This window comes from Narcine bancroftii, chromosome 3 (genome assembly GCF_036971445.1).
Source record: "Narcine bancroftii isolate sNarBan1 chromosome 3, sNarBan1.hap1, whole genome shotgun sequence".
Taxonomy (NCBI): domain Eukaryota; kingdom Metazoa; phylum Chordata; class Chondrichthyes; order Torpediniformes; family Narcinidae; genus Narcine; species Narcine bancroftii.
In genome coordinates, this window is record NC_091471.1 from 45,845,101 (window position 1) to 45,867,741 (window position 22,641).

Sequence of the window (22,641 nt, forward strand, 5' to 3'; positions counted from 1 at the left end):
CCTCCCCCCCCCCCCCCCCCTCATTTGCTGGTGTGCTCTCCCTCCCTTATCCACCTATGACCTCCTGCCTGTGGGCCAGTGCTCTTCCCCTTGCCCCTCCCTCCACCATTTTGTTCGGGCGCCTGCCTATTATTATGCTCATACCTGGGCTCAAGCCTGAAACGTTCATTATGTATCATTATCTTTGCTATCAAAAGTAAACTGACCTGCTGAGTTTCTCCAGCATTGTGTTTTTACTTGAATCTGTAACCTTCTTTCCTGAGAGGCAAGGTTGCCAGCAACTGGACTAGATCTTACAGATGCTATGTATTTGGTATTTTAAATAAAGTTCTGGTTAAAATTAGTTGGAATATTTATTTTAAATCTTTAATTATCCCCTGGAATTTGCTGTTAAAGGGTGATAATATTTTTCAATTACATAATCCAATTTCTTTCCTGTGCCTTCCAGGTGTTTGATGCTGGAGATTTTTCCTTGTTATGCTCAGTATCCAGTGAGGGTGACCAATCTTGGACTGGGGGTGAATTTGTGGATGCTGATAAGGTTGTTATTTGGACTGAAGATGGGAGAAGCTTTATATACCGTCTACCTTTAAGGTACTTGTCTTGAATTTCAAACTTTTGAAAAACATTGACAAGAATTGAATGAACTTGATTGCTATTTCGTGTTCTATTTTTTACTAATTCGACAGAAATTCATTTTCTGTTGCTAGTAAATGTGCCTGCCTCCAGAGTTTTCTTCTGGTCACTTGTGTATGTAATTGCTAATCTGTTATTTGTTCCACCCAAATGGCCAAAGGTGAATTTGTACCTGTTAGATTTTAACATGCATCTCCCTGATACTTATGCCTGTAGTTAATCGCATGATATATTGATTTTTAGAAAATATTAATATTCTAATTTGTGGCAAAGGAAAATAAATTCACTCTAGTTAGAGGGAAGGAAATGAGTTGGACATGATTCTAGTTTTCTCTGAGTTCTGAGAAAAGATATCAATGTTGAAGAACAATGTTTTTATGAATAAATAAAACTGTACCTTGTTAATTTGAATTTCTGTGTTTTTTTTTGAATGACCAATGAATCTTATATTTTCAGAGCTTTAAAAATGTGTTCTGATTGTAGTATATAGTACCATGTAGAATGTGTTTCCAGGAATAAACATGCCAAATGTGATCACTATACATGAAGAAGTGTTTCTGACATGATTGCTGTGCTGGGAGCCTGACAAGAATCTGGAACATCGAACAATGCAGCACTGGGATATGACAATATGTTGGCCATGATAATAAATTAAACTAATCCCATCTGCCTGCATATGATCAGTATCGTTTCATTCCCTTTATGTTCATGTACCTGTCAAATTGCTTCTGAAACAACACAAACATAACTTTTTCCACTATCACCCCAGTAGTGCAGCTGCTCTGTGCTACAATTAAAAACAAAACTCCTCACATGTCTCTTTTAAACTTTTGTCTTCTCACTTTGAAGCTGGGTTCTCTAGTATTTGACATTTCCACCTGGGCTGTGGGAAAGGAGGGGAAACTCTAACTTTCCACCTATGCCTCCTTATTCGGCCTTCCCTACGCATCTGCGAAAATCCTCTACAGGATGAACCCACACAAAACATCAGGCAACATACCTGGTGGGGTGCTGAAGGACTGTGCATCCCAGGTGACATAGGTCCCTCTGACATCTTCATCTCACTGCAGTAGTCCACTGTCCTCGTAGGTTTCAAAGCAGCCACCCTGGTGCCCAAGGAAGGGATGGTAATTGGATCAAATTAGCACCACCCAGTGGTACTGATATCTACTTTGAAGGGGTGGTGATGGAATGCAACATTTCAGCGACATTGGATCCTTCAGTTTGCCTACTGTACAAACTGGTCCACAGATGATGCAATAGCCTTGACCCTCCACTTTGTCCTGACCCAGCTGGAGAATGATGCCTCATTGACTTCAGCTCTGCATTTAGCATGACAATACCTCAGATGCTGATAGATAAACTTTCCTCACTCGGATTCAACACCCTCTTTGCAACTGGATTCTGCACCTCTTGACAGAAAGACCACAGCCAGTTCATGCTGCTGACTCAAGGCTGAATTGCAAGGTTTAGCTCTAACAGAATCATCAAATTCGCAGATGACACATCAGTAGTCGGCCCTCTCAGCAACAATGATGAGACATATTATGGAGAGGAGTTTGAAAGGTTCGTAAAATGGAATAAACAACAACCTGAGTCTGAAAATGGACAAGACAAAGAAGGGATTGTGGACTTCAGGAGTATGAAGGTCACCCATTCTCCACTGCACATCAATGGTTCCATCATGGAAAAAGTTTAGAGCACAATGTTCCTTGCGGATGACCTATCCTGGACTCAGGCCACCTCCTCATTATTCAGGAAGGTGCAGCAATGCCTACAGTTCTTAAGGAGGCTGAGCAGGGCAAGGCTCAGACCCCCATCTTGAAATCTTTTACAGAAGCACAATTAAGAGTATCTTGTCTGGCTGCATCAATGTGTGGTAGCTGCAAGGCATCAGACTGGAAGAGGATCATTAAAGTATCCGAGAGGATTTTGTGGGTCTCCCTAAGCTCGTAGATGACAAGTACTTGGAGTATTGTCTAAGATAGCTCAAGGAACTATAGAAGGCCCTTACCATTCAGCACACAGTATCTTCAACCCATCACCATCAAAAAGAATGCACAGGAGCATCAAAATCAGGGCAGCCAGGCTGGGGAATAGATTCTTCCTGCAGGCTGTAAGACTGATAAACAGTGTCCTATATCTGTGGCAATCATCTGAAATATTTATACATATTTATTTTTATTATTTATGTAATCTTACATACTATATATTTGTTTTTGTGTGTGTTCCATGGTCTGGAAAGATGCTGTTTTGTCAGGTTGTATATGTACAATCAGGTAATAATAAATTTGAATGAACAATTGATACGAGTCCTGAGGACCCCAAAACCCAGCAGCAATAGATATGCACCACGCAAAAAGGTTACTTAAACAAATGTTGCTTTTAATTATCTTTGAACATGAAAATAGAATCAAACTTTAACTTATCTCTATTGACTTATTTAACCTACTTAATCCCCTTCTAATTCTAAGCACACGTGTATGTAACGTGTGTCCATAAGTTCAGCAAAGTTCTTTGGTTCACAGTCCAATTTCACTGGTTGCATGAAATTCTTGTACTGTGCACAGAAATTAACATTAATAAAGTTCACCAGGCTTTAGTGCTTAACAGGTAAATGGTTACCACTCATAAGGGTTCTTGTTGGTTTTCAGAGAGAGAGATTTTCTTGTTTCAGCCACTCCAGTGTTTTGCTCCCTTCATGGTTCTCCAGATGATAATCACTTTCTTTCAGGTCACTACAGGGTTCCTTTCTGTTTCTCCTATTCCAAGGGAAACACTGGACACCCAGTCCTCTCCTTTGACCAGGCCGTCTTCCAAAGCTTGCCAGCTTGTCCCTCTGGAACTGATGTCTGGGTGTCTCCTCTCTCCCTCTCACTCTCTCTCTCTCTCTGAGAGCAAAACCTGTTTTTTTTTCTCCTCTCTGCCTGCAAAAATCTGTCCTTCCAGACAATAAATTCTGTTTTCCAGACAAAGCTGTCACTCCATGTTGTTACATTTGTTGTCTTTTGCAGACAACAGTCCATCATGAGTCTGAGCTCTCTTGCAAAAGGCCCTGCAAAAATTCTGTGTTTTAAAGTGTTTGTGTGTGATCTGCTCTAACACACCTTTTCCAATTTATCTCCCAAACACCTCTATATACTCTGTCACACAATGCTCCAGAGAATATCATCCAAGTTTGTCCAACCTATTAATTACAAATGCTCTCTAATCTAGGGGACAATTGGTGGGGAGGGAGGAGTGGACAAGGGAATCACAAAGGGAGCTATCCCTGTGAAAGGGGGAGAGGTGATGAGAGGGGAATTTGTGCCTAGTAGTGGGATCACGTAGAAGGTGGTAGAAATGGCAGAGGACAATGTGTCGAATGTGGAGGCTGGTGGGGTGGTAAGCGAGGACAAGGAATTCTGTCCTTGTTGCACGTGGGGGCAGAGGGGGCCAGGGCAGATGTATAGGTAATGGAGGATATGTGGGTGAGTGCCAAGTTGATAGTAGTAGAGGGAAAGCCATGTTGTTTGAGGGAGGACATCTCTGATGATCTGGGATGGAAATCCTCATCCGGGATGGAAATCCTCATCCTGGGTACAGATGTGATGGAGATGGAGGAATTGAAAGAATGGAATTGATCCTTTCAGGGGGGCAGGGTGGGAAGAGGTGTAGGTGAGATAGCTGTGGGAGTTGGTGGGTTTATAAAAGATGTGTGTTGAGAATTTGTCTCCTGAGATGGAGACCGAGATATCGAGGAAAAGGAGAGTGTTGCTCGAGATGGACCAAGTGAATTTGAGGTTGGGGTGGAAGTTGGCCCAAAGAGATGAAGTCAACTTGCTCATCATGTATACATGAGGCAGCACCAAAGTAATCATCGATGTACCGGAGGAAGAGTTGAGGGGCTTTGTCTGTATAGGCTTGTAGCATGGATTGCTTCATGTCCCCAACAAAAATGCACGCATAGCGGGAGCCCATGTGGGTACCTATGGCTACCCCTTTAACCTGGAGAAAGTGCCATGAGTCAAAGGAGAGATTATTAAGTGAGGACAAGTTCTGCCAGTTGGAGGAGGTTGGTGATGGAGGGAGACTGGTTGGGTCTTTGGTCCAGAAAGAAACGTAGGGCTTTGAGACCTTCAGTATGGGGTATGATGGTGTTTTGGGATTTGATATCCATGGTAAATATGAAGCAATCTAGTTCAGGAAGCTGGAAGTTGTTGAAGTGATGGAGGGCGTGTGGTGTCCTGGATGTAGGCGGGGAGGGACTGGACCAGGGGAGACAAAACAGAGTCGAGATAAGCGGAGACCAATTTGGAGGAGCAGGAGCACGCGGACACGATTGATATTTCTGGTCAGTGAGACTGGGCAATTGACTGAAGAGCCAGCATCCGTAAATATATTACCATAGTTTCAAGAAAGTTATCGAACATTATTATGATTTGGGGCAAAGCTACTTTTGACATTAGATAAAAATTTGCAAAGGTCAATGGGAAGAGATTGTTTGTAGATAAAGGAACATCTGAAAGTGGAAGGCTTTTAATGTGAGATGGGGAGAGTTCAGGACCAACATTTTTTTCTTAGACTCTGTTCAGGAAAAAGGAGAGACATGTCGGGTACAGGCGTCTGGCATTGTGAATCCCTTGAGGAATATTGGAAGATATTTAAGAGGGAAATCAGGATGGTAAAATGGTGATATGAGAAAGAGCAAAAGGGTAAATGGGGAGAAAATAGGCCTCTTTAAGGATGAATGTGGTGAGCCATGGAAGATGAGAAAGGTTTGAAATTAATATTTCTCATTCATATTTGGTTGTGAGAAGGTCCTGGAAACTAGGAAAGTGAGGAAGAGACCTGAAACTGCTTTGCAAATTGAGGTGCTGGTGTCTTGAGGCATATAAATAAGGGATCAATCTGTGGGGAATGACCAAGGACATTGTGGGAAGTCACAGAAAAGTTGATAGGCTCTGGCAGAGATGTGTGTTATCATTCACCATGGGTGAAGTTTGGAGGGTGCCTAATACTTTTCCTTCAATTAAGAATGGTGAGAAGGACAAGGGTTATTTTGTCTGATAAGAACCCTGTAACTATTGGTGTGGCGCAGGTAACTGTGCTGGATTTGGATTTATTCTATTTTTCATCTACATTAATATACAGTAGGTGGCATAATTTATAAGTTTGTGGGTGACACCAAAATTTGTGTTTCAGTTGCCAGCGAAGAAGATTCAATATGAAAGGGATAGACAGAGTGGATGTGGATAGACTATTTCCGTTAAGAGGAGGAAAGATTAAAACAAGAGGACGTGAGTTAAGAATTAAGGGGCAGAGGTTTAGAGGTAACATGAGGGGGAACTTCTTTACTCAGAGAGTGGTAGCCGTGTGGAATGAGCTTCCGGGAGAAATAGTGGCGGTGGAGTCAATTGTATTATTTAAGAAAAGGTTGGACAGGTATATGGATGAGAAGAAGATGGAGGGTTATGGGCATTGTGCAGGGAGGTGGGACTAGAGAGGGGTGTTTGGTTCGGTGTGGACTAGAAGGGCCTAATGGCCTGTTTCCGTGCTGTAATTGTTATGTTATTATATGTTATGTTAATATTATTTTATTGTCATGTAATAAAACAGAAAATGTGATATTAGATAAAATTTACTTTAGAGATTCACCATCAGCAAAAATTCCCCAGTACCCCTTACAGTCAGAAAAAGGGAAGCAAAAGAGAGTCACCCGAGGGTCACTGAATGTTCATGGCTTCACCTCCAAAGCTCCCACAGCCTCCACAACCTTCAGTCCAAACCATCAGCAACCCAAAATTCCAGAATCACAGCTCTGACATGATCAAGTAGTCTCTCACACCCTCTTGCATTCTGGTTCTGATATCTGGTATCCTTTCAGACAGTCTCAAGCCATTCTCCAGCATTGCGCAGCCTGGTGTGAGTCCCTTGTCTGCAGTTGCCCATAGCTTTTGTGGGTTCCTAGCCTTGGATCACCAACAGCCTGTGTGTTCTTTAGCTTTAGAGCCATCACTGGTCACTGTTCCGTGGGTTGGGGGGGAGTGGGGGGGGGGGTGGCCTCCCTGTTTTTTTGTGCCCCGTTTTCTGATGCCCTGTTTCACTCCTCTGGTTCTCTGGAGTTTCAAACCTCGAGGCCACTGCCGATCATTGGCACTGCCATCTTGGGCCTAGACCTTGTGGTCGTGAGAATTTAGATTCAACCACCTTTAAGGCCATTTAAAGCCTTATAGAGTTGATGGCAGTCTAACTGGGTGGGTTGAATCCTGCGGGGGAGCTCTGAGATTTTGCTTCCCGCTCTCCTTGGGTCCTCACTCGTGGCAGAGATGCTCATATAGCAGCTCTGGGTTTTATTTTGTTATTTTTTTCTCAATCTGTTTGCCTCTGCTTCGGGGCATTTAAATTATAATGTTGGAGGGTTGGGATCAGTGTGTCCGAACAGAGTGGTTATGAAAACAGATGTAAAGCCTGCAGACAGACAGAAGGTGGAGCATGATGGGACCCATATTCTGAGTTGCATCGATTTCAATGCAAGGAGTATTGTCATAAAGGGTGGTAAGGAGGCCCTCAACAGTGAGAGCATTGAATGCAAGCATGGGACATGTTACAGCTGTGAAGACATGATGAGACTTAGCTAAAGGAAGAATGTCCTTTAATTAGACACTAAATATAATTGAATAGTAATCAAATGTTCGCAAGGATGTTGCTGGCACTGAGCAGTTGGAGTTGTAAGGAGAGATTGGATAGGCTTGGGTGTGTACCTTGGAGTGACCTTGGAGATGTATAAAATCATAAGGGAAGATGAATGGTCACAGTTTTTTTTTCCTAGGAAAGGGGAGTCTGTAATTAGAGGGTACAGATTTAATGTGAGAGGGGAACAATTTAAAGGGTACAGAAAAGATTACAGAGCATGGTGGGAAATTGGAAAGAGATACTGATGAAATGATTTGAAAAAACATTTAAGCAAGTAGATGGATAGGAAAGATTTAGAGGGATATGGGCTCAACACATGGAAGTAGGACGAGCTCAGGTTGCCACCTTGGTCATCATAGATGAGTTGAACTAAATGGTCTGTGCTGCACTTCTGTATGACTCTCTCCCTGGTTCAAGAAGAGCAGCCCCAGGGGCTACAGAAAATGAAGAGGAGCTAATGATATCTCATTTTAAATTATGGAATATTATTTCTTGGCTATCACTATTAGAAATAGATGAATCATCTTATGTTTTTGCTTGGGTCTAATATGCCTCTGCATTAGTTATTGATGTAGTACCATTTTGAAACGATTTAGCTGTGATCTTCTTGGTCTTAGAAATTCCAATACATTATGTGGTGTTTTTACTTGCATTGTGAAAGTTTAAAATGCAGACCATGCTGCAAAATGCATTATGGCTATGTATGAGAAACAGTCATTTTCCATTATTTTTGTTCCTCAACAGTTGTTTACCAGCAAGTGAATCATTCCGCAGCAATGTTGGCAAAGCTGCAGAGAATTCCATTCCTCCTCTACTGTTTAATGTTTCGGACAGGAAGGATAAATCTGTAAGCAATACTTTTTTATTCAGCAAATAGAGTAAAGTAGCGACATTATTATTTTGTGCAATATTTTAATTTCCTTGATTTTTTTTCAGTACATAAGTTAAGGTAATTCATGGTGGGAATGAAATGCTTCCAGGTTTGACGTCCATTTACAAATTAAGTTTGTTAAATTATTGCACTATGGATTTAATGAGAATCTTTCAGGTTTTCGTGAGAGTGGAGATTTTCATGTCATCAGCTTTGCCTTGATTAGATTCTAATTTCCCAATGTTTAGGCTGCTTTTCAGTAAGGTCTTGTACCATTATTGCATTGTTTTAAATGAATTATACTTTATGCAGGTGTTTCTGGAATGCGCCTAATGTAAGCTTTTGTGCACTTTGATGAACTGCTTCACTTATTTGGAAAGTTAATTTTCAATGACTTGTTACTACTGTATTGCAAAGAAGTTACTTTCAGTAAGCCTCGTTTGAAAATAAAAAAAATTCCTTTCAATTATGTGCTCATCCCTTGATAATATAAATGTGTCAAATTTATTTGCCTAGATTTTTCAATTAAAAGTTGCAGTTTTATAGGTACTTCAATTATATCTCTCTTCTCTTGGTTGGAAAGTTGGCATTGTACCTTAATGACATTGTGCCAATGAAAAGAACCAAGAATTAGTGTTAAATTGAGGAAAAATCCCAAAATATTACAGCATTGCCTTGACAATTGTTTATATTAATTATCAGTTTTGTGCTTTTAAAACAAGCTATTTTAGTCATGAGAAAGGCACTTTAGAAGTCCATTTGGCCTATTGTGTCTTTGTCACATCTTGTCACATCTTGAATGAGTAAATATTGCCTTGTTCTTTCCTCCAGAGTGCTGGAAATTATTTTCTCAATTGGTGATCCAGTTGTCTTTTGAAAGTCTTGATTGGCAATTTCTGCTCATTATATTTGAAACGTCTTTAGTTTAGTTGAGGTTATTTATATAGCACATTTAAAACAACTCACATTAACCAAAGTGCAGTACAGATCATAAATTACATCTTATCTTTGGCAGTATAAAACGGGCACCTGAGGTTCTGAATTGTTCATTCAACATGGTAACAATCGACAATCACTTCAAAATACTTGCGAGTAAAAATACAACTTCAGCCTGGAGTTAAAAGAATTAAAGGAAGGGGCTGATTTGATGGAGGGAGAAATGTTGTTCCACAGTTTGGGGGTTGCGATAGCGAAGGCGCAATCTCACCTGAGTTTGTGATTTGAGCCCTAAGTGCCCTAAATTGGCCGAGATCAGTGATGTAGGAGGGGGGCTAGTCCATTAATGGCTTTGTAAACAAACTGGAGAACTTTAAAATCTATTCTGAGCTGTACTGTCAGCCAGTGAAGGGAGGGGAGAATAAGGGTGATACGGTCTCTCTTCCTGGCTCCTGTCAGGAGCCTTGCTGCAGCATTCTGAACCAGTTGCAGATGAGATAATGATGACTGACTAATACATGTATAAAGAGAATCAGAGTAGCCTAAATGGGAGAAAATGAGGACATGGATAACCTTCTCAAGATCTTTCAGTGCCAGGAATGATTTGATTTTGGCAATAGTGCAGATCTGAACTAGATTTTACTACTGCATTCACTTGTTCATCAAACTTGAAGGTGGAATTGAATATAGCCCCAAGGGATTTGACATGCAGTTTAATGAGGGTGGTAAGTGACCAAGGGTATTGGTGATAATTTAGGTGGAACTGGGGTGAGGGGGCAGGGTGGTAAATAGGATGATCTCAGATTTGCCTTCGTTGAGCTACAGGAAGTCTTGAGCCATCCAGACAATCATTAACAGTTTTCTGTCTAAAACATTTTTTAAACCAACCATTTGTATCTTAATATCTTGAATTGTTTATTAATGTCAGGTAAACTCAGATACAGTGACAAACTTTGTAATGCATTTGTCTGGGCAAGTTAACTCAAAATTAGGTACAATTGGTCAGGCAAAATAAAACATTACAGAGACAAGTACAGTTAAAACCATGCAAAGTATGCACTGAAGTGGTTTCTGAGAATGACATTGTGATTTTTGATCGGTTCAAGGGTTTGATACCAGAGGGAAAGAAGCTTTCCTTGAAATTAATGGTACAATCAGGGTGGGATAGTTCCTTTATTATATTAGCTGTTTTTCTGAGGTTGCAGGAAGTGTAGACTGAACCAATGGAGGGCATGCTGATTTGCAGTATTGACTTGAGCTGTTTTCACAACACTACAATTCTGTGCAGTCTTGGGTAGAGCAGTTCCCATACTAAGTTGTGATGCATCTGGTCAGGATACTTTTTTATGGTGCATTTATATATTAATAAAAAATATTGGAGAGGCATTGCAGACACAGTTTCTTTTATCCTGCTGTGGAAGTAAAAGCACTGATGTGCTTTCTTGGCCATAGCATCAATGTAGTTGGACCAGGACAAGAAAGTGATATTTACATCTAGAAATGAGCTCTCTACTATCTTGGTGCCATTGGAACAGATGCATCCCACTTCATGAAGTTGATGACTAGTTCTCAGGAAGGATGATTGATGTCTGTAACGATGACAGTGGGTATAAGTGTGCCTGAAGCTATCATTTCACTGACCTGTTAAAAGCAAACAAAGAATGCATTGAGCTCATCAGAGAGGGTGACATTTCCTGTGATTATGCTTCAATTTACATTGTAGCCTATGTTTGCATGCAATTCTTGTCATAATCGATAAGTGTTTGTGAGGCTCATCTAGGACTTGGAACATATGCCAATGGGAAGAACTTCTCTCTGTTTGTCTTACCTAAATCCATGATGCCCATGAAACAAAATCTCTCCTCAATCAACTTTCCTTCTCTGAGATCAACCTTGCCTCTTCCATTTTAACCTTGTGATTGAAATTTGCCATTCCAGAAAACCTCTTTGAAAATCTTTCCAAATCCCTTCAGACTGATATCATTCCTGAAGTGTTGTGATTAGAAATTGACATATCTTCCTAGTTTACCTGAATCAAAGTTCAAAATAATATCTCACAGATATGATAAATTCTCACCTAGTCCCCCTCCCCCATTGTTTGAATTCTCAGGCTTTCCAATATCTCCTGTTTTTGCCTTTTCTGATTTTTCCCTGAAGGACTCAGACCTGAAATGCCGACAGTATTTCTTTGTCTCCGACAGATGCTGAAAAGACCAGTTCCTCCAGCATTTTGGTGTGTTTTACTACAATCACCGCGTCTGCAGCCTATCATGCTTCACTCATGATTTTTTTGGATATGCAAATGGGGATTTTTCACATATTGATATAGACTGGTTTATTTTCATGAGGAAAATAATGATGGAGAAATGCTGAAGTAATTGGCAAACATCTCCTGAGGTGTGAAATGACCATGCTGCATTGGTAGACCCTGACATTTTTTGTTTTAATATGATCTGTGAAATGCCCACTGATTTGCCACGGTTTGGAGAAAAAATGTGAATGTTAAATAATCTGCTGGTAAAATTATTTGTTTATTATTTCATTGGTGATCTATATTAAAAGCAGCAATATTCCCAACGTGAGTTGCACAAATTAGATGAGAGGTAGTTTTCTTTGTCAAGACTAGTATTTCTGCAGTCTTCACGGTGAACCAGCAGAGGATGCTGTGGTATCACCAGGAATATACATTGTATTTCAGAAACATGACATTTGCCATTTTAATATTGATCTCAAACCATCTTCTCCATAACTATAATCTCAATCTACTGAGGTAAAAATAAAGATTAAACTGCAAATAGCACAAAGTCATTCAGAAAATACTAATTTAGAAAAATTTAGCAAATATACCAGAAAAAAAATTAGCAAAGAAAATAAATTCTTGCAGCATCTTTTGGTTATCTGGCATGAAAATTTTCCTTTCTATGTATTCCCTTTTGTTTAGCAACTTGTTCTCAGTAATACCTCAATTAATTTGATTAGCTTCTCAGAACAAAATAATGTTTTTTTCCCTAAATCAACTGAGCAGATTACTTTCCTTTTATTGATTATGTAAATTTGTTGATAATCATAAATGAGAGTTATATAGCACAGGACAGGCTCTATCATCCAACTTGTCCATGCTAACGTTGTTAGCATTGTGCGCTTGTCCTATTTGCCTGATTTAGTCCATATCCTTCTCATTTCTTCCTATCCAAATCTCTTATGAATATTGTCTCTCCATTTTTCTCTGGCAGCCCATTCCAGGTAAGGACCTTTTTTAAGAAAGGAGGGGCAGAAAAATTATGGAATGAATGGCTGAATGTCTTCCTCATGCTCTTATTTTCCATATTTCTAACCTCTGACAAAGCAGTCGCTCTGGTCCCTTTTAAATCTCTCTCCTCTAACCTTAAACCTATAGCCTTCTGACTGTAGAATCATCCACCCTGGGACTGATCATCACTTTATCCATGTTTCTCACGATTTTATTAGCCTCTATAGGATCACCCCTGATCCTCCTACATTGTAAGGAATAAAGATTCTAGAACCTCTTCCTTGAACCAAAGCCTGGCAACTTGTTGGTAATTTCCTTTGCACCCTTTCTAACTTAATGATGTCCATTCTATAACTGGGTGACTGGAACTGCATATAGTGTCCCAAGTGTAGTATACAGTTGAATCCAGAGGTCCCAACTTTTGCACTCAATATCTTGCCTTATGCTAAACACCGTTTTCACTGTCTTGTTCACGAGTTGCCACATTCATAAAGAATGCCCCTGTATCTCTAGTTGTTAAATTCAATTTGCTACTCCTTGGACCACCTAACCAACTGATCTAGATAACTTGGATATCTTTCCTCATTGTTCACTACACCACCAATTTTGGTGTCATTTGCAAATTTCTTAACCTTGTAAACAATACTGTTGACCAATCATTAATATGTTTAACAAACAGCGGATCGAGTTCCAACACTTCACTCCAGCCCTCTGACACCTTTCAGTATTCTAAGTTTGAATCCAGTTAGCTAACTGCTGGCATGGAGAATCTTGTCAAAAGCTTTGAAGTCCACTGACCTCTCCTCATCAGTCCTCTTTGTTATCTCTTCAGGAAGCTCTGTCAGATTTGTGAGACATGATTTGCCGTATTGATTCTCTCCTAGTCATAACTGACTATCCAAATGCTGATAGATGTGTCCCTCCAGCAATTTTCTGACCACCCATGTCAAGCTCACCTGCTGATAGTTCCTTGATGATGTTTCAGAGATTATATAAATATTTCACCAAAGGACTCTGCAATTTCTTTCTAGCTTTTCACAAAGTGCAAAGGTACACTTCCTCAGACCTTGGGGATTTGTCCACCTTAATATGCTACAAAGTTTCCAATACCTGTATGGTCCAGGAGATCACAGCTCATTTCCTTCAATTCCCCTGATCTTCTCCATAGTAAAGATGTGAAAAATATTCATTAAAAATTCTGTGACACCACATGTTGATCTTTAATAGGACCAATTTTCTCCTGAGCCACCCTTTTAATCTTCATTTACCTGTGCAATCCTGCCTGCTTGCTGCATTCCACGTCCTTTTCCCTGTGATTTCCATTTTATACTCTCCAAGGAATTTTTTTTTGATCTGATATATGTCTCCTTTTTACTGACCAAAGCCTCAATTTCCCTCAGTCATTCAGGTTTCCTTTACAAGCCTACATCGAAAACGACTTTGGTGTTGCCTCATACACTCATGATGAGCTCGTTGACTTGATCCACTTTGCTGCCAACTTCCACCCTGGCTCAAATTAACTTGATCTGTCTCTTGCAACATTCACCCTTTCCTTGATCTCTGTCTCTATCTTGGGAGACAAACTTGTTGACAGACATCTTCTACAAACCCATAGCTACCTCAACAACACTTCTTTGTATCCTTGTAAAGATTCCATTTTATTCTCTCCATTCCTCCATTACATCTGCTCCCAGGATGAGGACTTCCATGTCAGATCATTAGAGATGCCCTCTTTCTTCAAATAATGTGAGTTTCCCTCTCAACTCTATCCATTTTGACCTCACCTGGATATCTTCCATTTCCTGCACATCTGCCATGGTCCACTCCGTCCCCAATCGCAACAAGGACTGGATTCCCCTTATTCTTGCCTCCCATCCCACCAGCCTCTGCATCTAACATATTCCCCACCATTTCCACCACCTTCGACATGATCATACTGATAGCACACTTTTCACTCTCCTCTCCTCTACACCTTCCACAGGAACTGCTCACTCCATGACTCTCTTGTCCACTCATCCCTACCAATTGTCCCTTTGGTATCTACTCCTGTGACTGCAGGAGATACTCCACTTGTTCCTACACATCTTTCTTCATTATGATTCAGGGCCCCAAGCAGTCCTTCCATGTGAGCAACATTTAGCTTGTGAATCTGCAGTGTCCATGTACTACATTCAATGCTTCCGTTGTGGTTTCTGCATTGGAGAGACTGGGTGCAAACAGGGAGATTGCTTTGTTGAGCACCTCTGCTCTATACGCTGCAATAGGATGGATCTCCCAGTGGCCACCCATTTCAATTCCCCATCCCATTCTCTTGCTGACATGTCTGTCCATGGTCTCAAGCACTGCCAGGCTGAGACCAGCTATAATTTGGATGAACAACACCTCATCTTCTGACTGGCACCCTCCAACCGGATGGCATGAATATCAACTTCTCTGGCTTTCATTAAACTACCCCCATCTCCTGGCACCTTTCCCCAGCTCGCTCGCTCGCGCACGCACGCACGCACGCACGCACGCACGCACGCACGCACGCACGCACGCACGCACGCACGCACGCACGCACGCACGTCTCCTTTTAAAGAGCTGAAATCAAATCTCACCTTTCCTCATATTCAATTAATACCTTTTGTTGAAACGGACTCCACCCCCAGCGAGCACTGACTTTATTCTGAGCTTTCTTGTTCTTTGCTTATTCCTTGAGGAAGGTCTCAGGCCCAAAATGTCGGCAATATATCTTTATCCTCTGTGGACACTACAAGATTCTCCAGCATTTCAGTGGGTTTTTACAAACCCGATCCTTGTCCAACATGCCAAAGGAAGGGGTTGTGCCTGATCTCTTGATATCTCACCTTTAAAAGCCTCCCACTTTCCATTCCCCTCCTCTACCTTTCTCTTCCTGAACCTGCCTGTTTTTGTTCATACCATGATGAAGGGTCAGGCCCGAAATATTGGTTACCCTTTAGTTCCTGTAGATGCTGATTTTCTCCAACACCTGTACATGCAAACATTCTCTCCTTTTCAACTTCTCCGTTCCTGATTAATTGTTGCAAAGTCAGCCTTGTCCCTATTTTGCACATTAACTTGTGGGCGAGACCCATCTTTCTCCAAAGCTATTTTAAAACTAATGGAGTTTTGGTAATTGATTTTGTTACTTCAGTTATTTACCTTATTCCTAAGAGGAGGTCCAGTATTGCATGCTTTTTAGTTAAGCTCAATATGTTTAAGATTTGTTATGAGTACAGAGGACCCCAAAATCCAGCAGTAATAGAAATTCACCAAGGCAAATGTTTACTTAAACAAAAGTTACTTTTAATTTTCTTTAAACATAAAAACAGGATCAAAGTTTTAACTTGTTACTATTAATGTGTATATAATGTGAGTGTAAGTTCTGAAAAGTTCTTTGATTCACAGTCCAATCACATTTCTCACTCCAAGTTCACTGGTATCAGGTAATTCTTATACTGTGCACAGAATTTAACATTTATGAATTTTCACCAGGCTTTAGTGTTTAAAGGTAAATGGTTACTGCTCAGGAAGGTTTTCATTGGTTTCAGAGAGATTTGTTGCTCATTGGACACACACAAACTGATTTCCTTTGATCAAAATTTCATTGTCTTGCCAAAAAAACTTGCCCCATTTGTGTTTTCCAAATAATAAACTCTTCTTCCAGGTCACGGCAGAGTTCCTCTTGTTTCCTTTATTTCAGGAGAAACAGTCTAGCCAGCCATTTCCTCTTGTAAGGACTACAAGGGTTTTCAACAGGCTGAACTCAGAACTCACAACCTGTCTTCAAAATGGGGTTTTAACAAGCCTGCCAGCTTGCTACGTTGCAGCCTCATAAAAGCCATTGCAGAACTAAGTTCTCTCTTTTTCTAAAAAAAGAGAATCCTGTTTGGACTTTTCTCTCTCTCTGCTTGCAAAACCATGTGACTCCCCTTAGAACAGCAAACTGCAACTAGATAGATTGCTGGCATTGGAATCAGTTTTCTGAGGCTGGCCATCTGTTGCTTTAAAGACAATGGTCCATTTACTCCACAGCATCAGTCCAATTAACACCAACTTGTGAAGTCTCTATTCTGCAAAGTTTCTGCAAAGTCACTGTGAACATGAAGTCTCTCTTTCAGCAAATCTCTTGCATTTTAAATAAGATGTATTTTTGTGAAATGTTAAAGTCTTCTTGTGAAGTGACCAACACTAAACCCCCCCAGTCTATCTCTTTTAAAGTCATATTAATGTATAATATAAAATATAATGTACCCTGTAACATGAAGCTTTCTTGGAGGCACTTGACCAGTTCCATCTGTCCAAGTCCTTTGCATTAGGGATACCCCATTCAACATCTGGCAAGTTAAAATCTCCCAGTAATAATTTTCCATTCTTCCAGTTATTTTCAGTTTCTCTACACATCCGTTCTGCTTCCTGTTGTCAAAAGTGGTGGGGGCTGGTGGGTGGTGGGGATGGGTCCAAGATACATCCCCATCAGTGATCTTTTCCTTATTTCAGCAATTTGCCCATGTATCCTCACTGAATGATTCCATCAAAAATCTACTCACTCAACACTGCTGTTACCTTTACCTCAAAAAAAGGCAAGTGCCCCCCCCCACTTTTCTTGCCTGTAGTAATTGTACCCTGGAATGTTTAGCTGACAGTCTTATCCTTTTCTCAGCTGTTTTGCTGTGATGAAATAACTCCGTCTCTCAAGTTAATCCATGCCCTGAGTTCATTTGCCTTACCTGTCAAACCTCTTTTATTGAAATAAATAAAGTTCAAACAATCAGCTTTTCTTCTCTCTTTGCTGTCCTCCTGTCTCCCCTGTCCAATAAACCTGCTCTTTTTGAATTTGGTATCAGCACCTATCCTGCCTCATCTCTGGCCATCAGCCCCTCACCTCTGCCAATCTTTTTTTAAAATATTTTTTTTATTTATCACACTGTGATCCATATCAACCAAAATATGTACAAACGTTTCTCATTAAGTTTACACAGTGGCATTTTCTCCCCTTTTTTCCCCCTTTCCCTCCTTCCCCTCTTCCCATCCCCCTCCAAAATCCATAAATATTCAACATATACAGTACAATAAAGCCATAAAACAATATCTTCACACAAAGGAAAATAAACAAGAAAAATGTCATCTATTTGTTACACACTGAATCAAATTGTTTTGTCTTCTTATCATTTTCATTTTAGGTGATGGAGATCCTAGGCAAGCTCTCTCACTTATGTTCCATGTATGGTTCCCAAATTTGTTCAAACAATGTGACTTTATTTTTTAAATTATATGTTATTTCTTCCAATGGAATACATTTATTCATTTCCAAGTACCATTGCTGTATTCTCATGCTCTCTTCCATTTTCCAAGTTAACATTATACATTTTTTTGCTACTGCTAAGGCTATCATAATGAATTTTTTTTGTGCTTTATCCAATTTGAGGCCTTATTTTTTATTTCTTATGTTACTTAAAAGAAAGATCTCTGGATTTTTTGGTTTGTAATTTTATTTAATATCTGATTTAGTTCTTCCCAAAACGTATTCACTTTCGTACATGCCCAAATTGCATGTACTGTTGTTCCCATTTCCTTCTTACAGTGAAAAGATCTATCTGATAATGTTGAATCCCAATCTTTTAATTTTTGAGGAGTGATATATACCCTGTGTAACCAATTTACTGTATCATGGGTCTTCTTCTTCTTTGGCTTGGCTTCGCGGACGAAGATTTATGGAGGGGGTAAAAAGTCCACGTCAGCTGCAGGCTCGTTTGTTGCTGACAAGTCCGATGCGGGACAGGCAGACACGGTTGCAGCGGTTGCAGGGGAAAATTGGTTGGTTGGGGTTGGGTGTTGGGTTTTTCCCCCTTTGCCTTTTGTCAGTGAGGTGGGCTCTGCGGTCTTCTTCAAAGGAGGTTGCTGCCCGCCAAACTGAGGCGCCAAGATGCACGGTTTGAAACGTTATCAGCCCACTGGCGGTGGTCAATGTGGCAGGCACCAAGAGATTTCTTTAGGCAGTCCTTGTACCTTTTCTTTGGTGCACCTCTGTCACGGTGGCCAGTGGAGAGCTCGCCATATAACACGATCTTGGGAAGGCGATGGTCCTCCATTCTGGAGACGTGACCCATCCAGCGCAGCTGGATCTTCAGCAGCGTGGACTCGATGCTGTCGACCTCTGCCATCTCGAGTACTTCGACGTTAGGGATGAAAGCGCTCCAATGGATGTTGAGGATGGAGCGGAGACAACGCTGGTGGAAGCGTTCTAGGAGCCGTAGGTGGTGCCGGTAGAGGACCCATGATTCGGAGCCGAACAGGAGTGTGGGTATGACAACGGCTCTGTATACGCTTATCTTTGTGAGGTTTTTCAGTTGGTTGTTTTTCCAGACTCTTTTGTGTAGTCTTCCAAAGGCGCTATTTGCTTTGGCGAGTCTGTTGTCTATCTCATTGTTGATCCTTTCATCTGATGAAATGGTGCAGCCGAGATAGGTAAACTGGTTGACCGTTTTGAGTTTTGTGTGCCCGATGGAGATGTGGGGGGGCTGGTAGTCATGGTGGGGAGCTGGCTGATGGAGGACCTCAGTTTTCTTCAGGCTGACTTCCAGGCCAAACATTTTGGCAGTTTCCGCAAAGCAGGACGTCAAGCGCTGAAGAGCTGGCTCTGAATGGGCAACTAAAGCGGCATCGTCTGCAAAGAGTAGTTCACGGACAAGTTTCTCTTGTGTCTTGGTGTGAGCTTGCAGGCGCCTCAGATTGAAGAGACTGCCATACGTGCGGTACCGGATGTAAACAGCGTCTTCATTTTTGGGGTCTTTCATGGCTTGGTTCAGCATCATGCTGAAGAAGATTGAAAAGAGGGTTGGTGCGAGAACACAGCCTTGCTTCACGCCATTGTTAATGGAGAAGGGATCAGAGAACTCATTGCTGTATCTGACCCGACCTTGTTGGTTTTCGTGCAGTTGGATAATCATGTTGAGGAACTTTGGGGGACATCCGATGCGCTCTAGTATTTGCTATCTATTAATATCAATCATATTTGTATCTATCCACATACTAGCAATACATTTTTTTGCTACAGATAAAGCTAAATATACAAAAGCAAGCTGAAACTTATCTAATCCTAAGCCTTTCAAAGGTTGCAAACTACCCAATAAAAATACTGTTGGATCTAAAACTATTTTAATCTTATACAAATATTCTAAAAATGATTGAATTTTCTTCCAAACGGCATGAAAAAAAGTTCCAACCGTATCACCACATCTAAAACACAAGTCTGATTCATTAAAACCATACTTTTTAAATTTTTCAAGTGTTAAATATAATTGATGTAAAAGATTATAGTTAATCATTGCATAACGGGTATTTATCAATCTAGTTACACTATTATAACAAATATCTAACCAATCATCTTCTGAAAAAATAAAACCAATATCCGCTTCCCATTTACTTTTAGATCTATCCCAACCCTTTTTATCCATACCATCCTGTAATATTTGATACATGGATGAAATATAACCCTTCACTGGCACCTTCATAAGAAAAGTCTCAAATTTAGTAATTTCAAGTAAAATCATATCTCTACCAAACATACATCTTACCAAAGATCGAATTTGATAACATAGAAACAAAGAGTTCCTATCAATACCAAAACTGTCCCTCATCTGATTAAAAGATAAAAATTTACCCTCTTTAAAATAATCTCCCAAATTTTTCACACCTTTAAATCTCCAATGCAATAAACGTCGATTATGTATTGAAAAAGGAATAAGTTGGTTATTATACAACAGTGTCAAAGGCGATAATTGACCCCTCGAGCCTGCCGTTTTATTTTTCTTTATCCATAACTTCATTAAATGTTTTAGTATAGGCACATTATATTGTAACAAATTTATATTCCATCAAAACAAAAATAGATGTATTTCAAATTCAGAAATATTTGCCATCTCAATTTTGGCCCAACTAGGAGGCCGTACCAAATCCATCAATGAACTAATAAAGTTTAAGTTGGGCTGCTTTATAATAATTTTGAAAATGTGGTAAACATAATCCCCTAACTCATATTTCCAGAGCTACTCTCGAAAATTTACCTCTCCATAAAAACATCCTAACCATTTTATTCAAATCTCGAAAAAAAATATTATCAAGTAAATACGGAATAGATTGAAACAAATATTGTATACGCGGAAAGATATTCATCTTAATTGTATTTATGCTACCCATTAAATTATTAGGTAAATCTTTCCATTTGATCAAATCAGTTTTAATTTTTTTCATTAACAACATAATTTAATCTATATAAAGATTGATAATTAACATTCAAAATTATACCCAAATATTTAATTCGATCAGTCCATTTCAAATTAATAATATTCTCATAAACTGAATAATCTCCTTCACTAATCGGTAATATTTCACTTTTTTCCCCAATTAACTTTATATCCAGAAAGACATCCATATTGTATTAAACACTCCTTCAAGTACAAAAGTGACTGAGATGGGTTTATTAAATACACCAATACGCCATCAGCAAATAAATTAATTTTATACTCCTCGTCTAAAACTTTCATACCTTGTATCTGTGTATTTTGTCTTATCAATTGTGCTAAAGGTTCAAACACTAACGCAGTAGGATGGTGTTTAACCTCCATCTATATGTTCTTGGTGGGATGTCCTCCATTTCTATTGGTAATAACAGGGGTAAATGATCTGATAGTAGTCTAGCTTTATACTCAATTTTCTTCATTCTTCCTTTAATATGGGCCGACCACAAAAACATATCATAACATATTTTTTGTGCCTACTCGAAGAATATGAATATTTCTTCTCTCTTGGGTGCTGCTACCTCCATGTATCCATAAGTTACATTTCCTGCATTGATTTTACCATATATTTGGCTACTTTATTCTTTTTGCTTGTCTTTTGTCCAGTTTTATCCAACATTGGATCCAAATTAAGGTTAAAATCACCTCCTATCAATATATTTCCTTGTATGACTGCAATCTTCAAAAAAATATCCTGCATAAACTTTTGATCCTCGTTAGGCGCATATATATTGAGCAAATTCCAAAATTCTGAGTATATCTGATACTTTATCATTACAGACCTCCCTGCTGGATCTATTATTTCCTCCTCTATTTTAATTGGTATATTTTTTGTTAACTAATATGGCTACACCTCTAGCTTTTGAATTATAGGATGCTGCCGCTATGTGTCCTACCCAGTCTCTCTTTAATTTGTTATGTTCCACTTCATTAGATGCGTTTCCTGCACAAATGCTATATCTATTTTTTCTTTCTTCAATAAATTTAGTAGCCTCTTCCTTTTAATTTGGTTATGTATTCCATTAATGTTTATAGTCATATAGTTCAACGTGGCAATCTTATATCTTGCTTACACCTATTTTCAATCTCCTCGCCACCTCCATCCCCCTTTTTCCCATTTTGATCTCTTAGTTTTCCCTTATTAAACTCAATGTATGACAGCATATTTAAAACATAAAATACCCCAACAGTCCCCACACCCAATAACACCTTAACCCCAAATGCTCCCCCCCTCTCTGAGTTGCTCCTTGTCCCTTGCCGGGCAAACACAACTCCCCTTTCCATTTGGATTGCAATCTTGCTCGCAGGCGTCAAGTGATTTTGCAGTGACGGTTATTCTCTCTCCCTCCAGTCCTCCCCAGAAACACTTTTTTTTACACATTTAACAAAGCTCTTTTTCCCTCCTTCCTTCCCTTCTGTTTTCCCTCTTTAGTTCTTTACATATACATTGTTTTTACATCTTTATATATACTTTATCGCCGTTCTTCATTCTTGTTACATCTCTTCATCTCTTCTTCTGTCCTGCAAACGTTCTGCGAATTCTTATGCTACCTCCGGATCTGAGAACAGTCTGTTTTGCTCCCCAGGTATAAATATTTTAAGCACAGCTGGATGTCTTAACATGAATTTGTAACCTTTTTTCCATAAAATCGTTTTCGCTGTATTAAACTCCTTCCTCCTCTTTAAGAGTTCAAAACTTATGTCTGGATAAAAAAATATATTTTGACCCTTGTATTCCAATGGCTTATTATCTTCTCTAACTTTATTCCTTGCCCGTTCCAGTATATTTTCTCTTATCGTATATCTCAAAAAATTTACCAAGATGCATCTTTGTTTTTGATGTGTCTGCGGTTTCAGAGCAAGTGCTCTGTGTGCCCTTTCTATTTCCATTTCTTCCTGCATTTCTGTCATTCCCAGGACCTTGGGATCCATCCTTTTATAAATTCCTTCATGTCTGTGCCTTCTTCACC

General features: G+C 39.8%; 1 protein-coding gene across 4 annotated transcripts in view; it reads left to right on the plus strand.

The window, feature by feature from the left end:
- LOC138757131 (WD repeat-containing protein 7) overlaps positions 1-22,641 on the plus strand; it is a 686,960-nt gene that overhangs the window by 73,472 nt on the left and 590,847 nt on the right. For all 4 annotated transcript variants that reach the window (XR_011353355.1, XM_069923947.1, XM_069923949.1 and 1 more), the window contains exons 8-9: positions 449-594; positions 8,056-8,158. Coding sequence is in view for 3 of the 4 variants with exons in the window: in XM_069923947.1 (XP_069780048.1) it covers positions 449-594; positions 8,056-8,158 (249 nt within the window). In the remaining variant the exon portion in view is untranslated. The remainder of the gene's footprint in view (positions 1-448; positions 595-8,055; positions 8,159-22,641) is intronic.